Source organism: Eurosta solidaginis, chromosome X (genome assembly GCF_040869045.1).
Source record: "Eurosta solidaginis isolate ZX-2024a chromosome X, ASM4086904v1, whole genome shotgun sequence".
In the NCBI taxonomy this organism is placed as follows: domain Eukaryota; kingdom Metazoa; phylum Arthropoda; class Insecta; order Diptera; family Tephritidae; genus Eurosta; species Eurosta solidaginis.
The window spans coordinates 16,144,321-16,148,042 of NC_090324.1; the positions used below are offsets into that span (position 1 = coordinate 16,144,321).

At 38.1% G+C, this 3,722-nt stretch overlaps 1 protein-coding gene across 1 annotated transcript; it reads right to left on the minus strand.

The window, feature by feature from the left end:
* Window positions 1-723: 723 nt before the first annotated feature.
* LOC137234132 (nucleolar pre-ribosomal-associated protein 1-like) lies at window positions 724-3,493 on the minus strand. Its single transcript, XM_067757744.1, is given in 3 exon segments — window positions 724-973; window positions 975-1,465; window positions 1,467-3,493. Coding segments are annotated over 3 exon segments (2,580 nt in total). The 5' UTR covers window positions 3,435-3,493; the 3' UTR covers window positions 724-852.
* Between the last annotated feature and the right edge of the window lie 229 nt (window positions 3,494-3,722).

Sequence of the window (3,722 nt, forward strand, 5' to 3'; positions counted from 1 at the left end):
ATTTTGTCGTGTCGGGATTCTTTAATTTCGGGACTCGGATTGGTTTTGTACCGAGCCCTTATAATGACTGTTTGTGATGTTTGTTGTTGAGAAACAACAATTCCTGCCCCCAGCCAAGAAAAAAACAAAAACAAGCAGTATCGAAGGCAAAAAAAAAAAAAAAAACCGAAAAAAATCAAAAAGGAATTTGTTTTCGTTCTTTTTTTTTTTTGTAAATGAGACCATAATTATTTTTAAATGAGGGTTTTGCCTTTATTTTTGTGCGTAAGTATTTTTCTGGGACTGCCCGACGCGCCAGTATGGGTCACAAAAATGCCGATCCCGGTTTTGTGTGTTTTGCGGATTTTCGGTACCCGGTTGCCTCTTTTGGTGCAACACTAATATGATGTGCCGAGCCAAGTAGGCATACATACATACCTATGTACATACGTTGGTTCCAAATATGCCAACGGCAAAAGGCAAACCAAATGAACATTCATACACACAAATGTAAAGTTCTATGAATTGAAGCAACCGGTAAATGGATCGAATGATTCACTTCGCCGTTGCTTCATTCTTTTCATTTTTATGCATTGTTGAGTAAGGTTGGTGATTATTGAGAAGTGAATATAATGGTAAGTAAATTTTAATACATGATTCTATAATATATTCGTTTTATTGAATAATTTTTTTTTTTTTTTTTTTTTTTTTTAGATATAGCAGTTAGAAATATACATATGGTCAAATTGGCGTCTGTGGAATCCAAACGATCGATCTATGCACACCAAAGAAGCAACTATATCAAGTTATTACCGCATTGTTACCATACGTATAAACGCTGATAAGAAGTCAGTACAGAAGCTAAAAGTGCATCTAAATCAAACCAACCACTACGAATAGTGTTTGCTGCATATAGATCATCAATAAACGCTCACTCTTCAAATTCGCACTAACATTAACTGTTTCGCCACCTACAATTATCTCAAGGGACTTTCTCGGCTTTTGTTGGCGCGCATATGTTTGTGAATTTAAGGTTACCCCCTACCAAAGCGTCGTGTAATTGTGTCAACATTTTTAACTCCTCAGGTAACTGGATGCTTGAGAGCGCTAATTCCTTATCACTAGTTGCAAGCCAGCTTTGCATATATATTTGAAGGGTTTTGAACTCCTGCTGATAAAGTAGCAACACTTGTTCGGGATTTGGATAATAATGATACAGCAGCAAGCAGACGGTCTCCAGGTATTTGTCAAGTGGTGCGATAATTTCCACACCCTTGAAAATTAGCGGCATAAGTTTACTTATTTAAATACTTTCCACATAGGCTTGCACCGATAGACCATTCTCAAGATTTTCGAATAGTTTGTGCAAATTCTGCTCATTTAAAATGGTCTCATTTGTTTTGGGCATCTCAATTTCGGCTTGGGTGACCTGTAGCGCTTCAATGAAATCTTGCGTCACTACATCAACCGTATCTGCTTCAAAAAAAACGCAATGCTTCCAGCCACAAATCAATTTCCCAAACTCCCGATCCAAATAGACCAGTATTCAAAAATATTTTATGCAACAATTCACCAGCTTCAGAACACACCTCATCAGTGCCATAAACAAACGCTTTGATAAATGATTTCAAAACACTACTAAATAGCTCTTCAGTTGGTTCCAATGCTTTTGGCAATAACAGCAATATAGTCTTTACCGCTTTCAACTCCAATTTGATATTACTTGTTTTGGCACCAACATCTGTGTCAATGAACTCCTCGCCAGCATAGAGAGGACGCAACGCCTCCAAATAATCCAATATAGTGCTTGTCTCATGCACATTTGAGCGATGCTCTTTACAAATAACCAACACCAAATCCAGTGATATATCCAAATGTTCCAACACATTGACCTCGGGCTTGGGCCGGTCCTCAATGGACACGTAAAGGGAATAAAGTATATCCTCAACAGTATGAAAATTTACCAAAAGATGATTTAAGATATCTAAACGAAAACGACGCAGTGAATTTACATTGCCACGTGATTCTTCACGCTTCGTTATCGCTGTCATATAAGCGGAATATTGTGAAAACATAGCGTATAGTAGTCGATTTGTGGCCAAACGAAATTGGAAATCTTTATGACGCAACAATTTAGCACCACTCAACAACACCAACGTTTCGATAGGCAGACACACATCTTTGATGAAAAACGTACAATCGGTGAGTGTCATTTTGTCCAGTGCTGCTCGTAGTAGTTGGGGCTTCACGATAGTTATTATTTTTGTTAGGAAATTACAGGCTTGCACCCAATTAGCTGATTGTGTGCGCATAGAATTTACGATGCCAGCGTAATTACGTACGGTGAGTCATGCAAGCTCTGGACAGGCGGTAAGAATTTTTAGTACGAGCTCCGTTTTACGATCATCACACCACGGTTTATAGAGTTGACCAATTAGTTTTCCTTGTATAGCATTATGTTTCTGTCTGTAGTGTATCACCGCATGAAAGCAAATGCCATGCTTCCTTGATGTCAACAACAACAACAAAAACTCATGCAACACTTGTGCAACTGCTTCACGTTCTTCCGCATTTACCAATGATTCAAACATACCGAGTTTCTTTTGCTCATGTACGCCACCTTTCCGGCCCGCACATTTAGCCGCATACACTTAGGGTCCGCACCAATCATAGAGACGAACAAAATGTTTACAACATTCTTCATCGAATACATGAATCTTTTTCGTCTTCGATATTTCAGGACATTGCAGCACATATTTACGTAAGGTGCTTAATACCACGCAAACAGTTACATGATCATCATATTGTAAACCAGAAATGAGTGCACGTACCAGTGTGCCACGATCGAGTATATTACGAATGAGCAGAGTATTGCCATCTACAAGATAGGAGAGTACAAAATGTATAAAACATTTGCGTACTGTATTCTTCTCGTGCAATTCTAAATATGAATGTGAAAGGAAATTTTCGATTGATTTCACATTCGAAAGCACTTGATATGAAGCGAGTAATTGACGTCCCAATTGCGGATCAACGCATACCATAGCGGTTAGTAATTTGAGAGCTGTGCGACGATGTTGAAGCTGTAGGGATTTTAGTAATAATTCTATGGCATTGCCATGTGACTTGAGGAAGTAACGTGAGGCATACAATGCTGACTCCATGTGATCTTTTTGATTTGAAACAATTTCCATTAGTACCAGCTGTAACGCTTCACAAATGTAGCCGATATGTAAAAGATTTGATTTATCAACACGTTCTACCGCTTCAGCTAGTTCGAGTGGTTTACCACGTTTCTCAATGTATTTTGCAATCATTTTAGGGCGTGATTCCATTAAGTGTAGAAAGTGACGAAGTTCTGTAATAAAGTTATTGGATCGCAATTTTGTACGAAAATTTAACATTTTAAAATCTTTTGAAAACTTGTCAATATTTTTTTTGGAAGACTTAGTCATAGCAAAATGTTTTATTACGTAACGGGTGTCGTTCTTGTAATTTTTTGTTCATTTATGCTTTTAATATGACCGATGAAATATAATAAGGAGAATGTAAGGAAGCTAGATATGACACTTGTATATCGCAGTGGCAGAGGCAAATAAAATAATGCCCAAAAAATACGTGAAGGGTGAGCCATGCCGATGGACTGTGCTTGTGGCTAATCGACACTATTCAAACTTTTGACGAAGATTTGGTACCACCTTGTGGTGTGCTACGCAAAAGTTTACATTCACGTATTGCCCGCT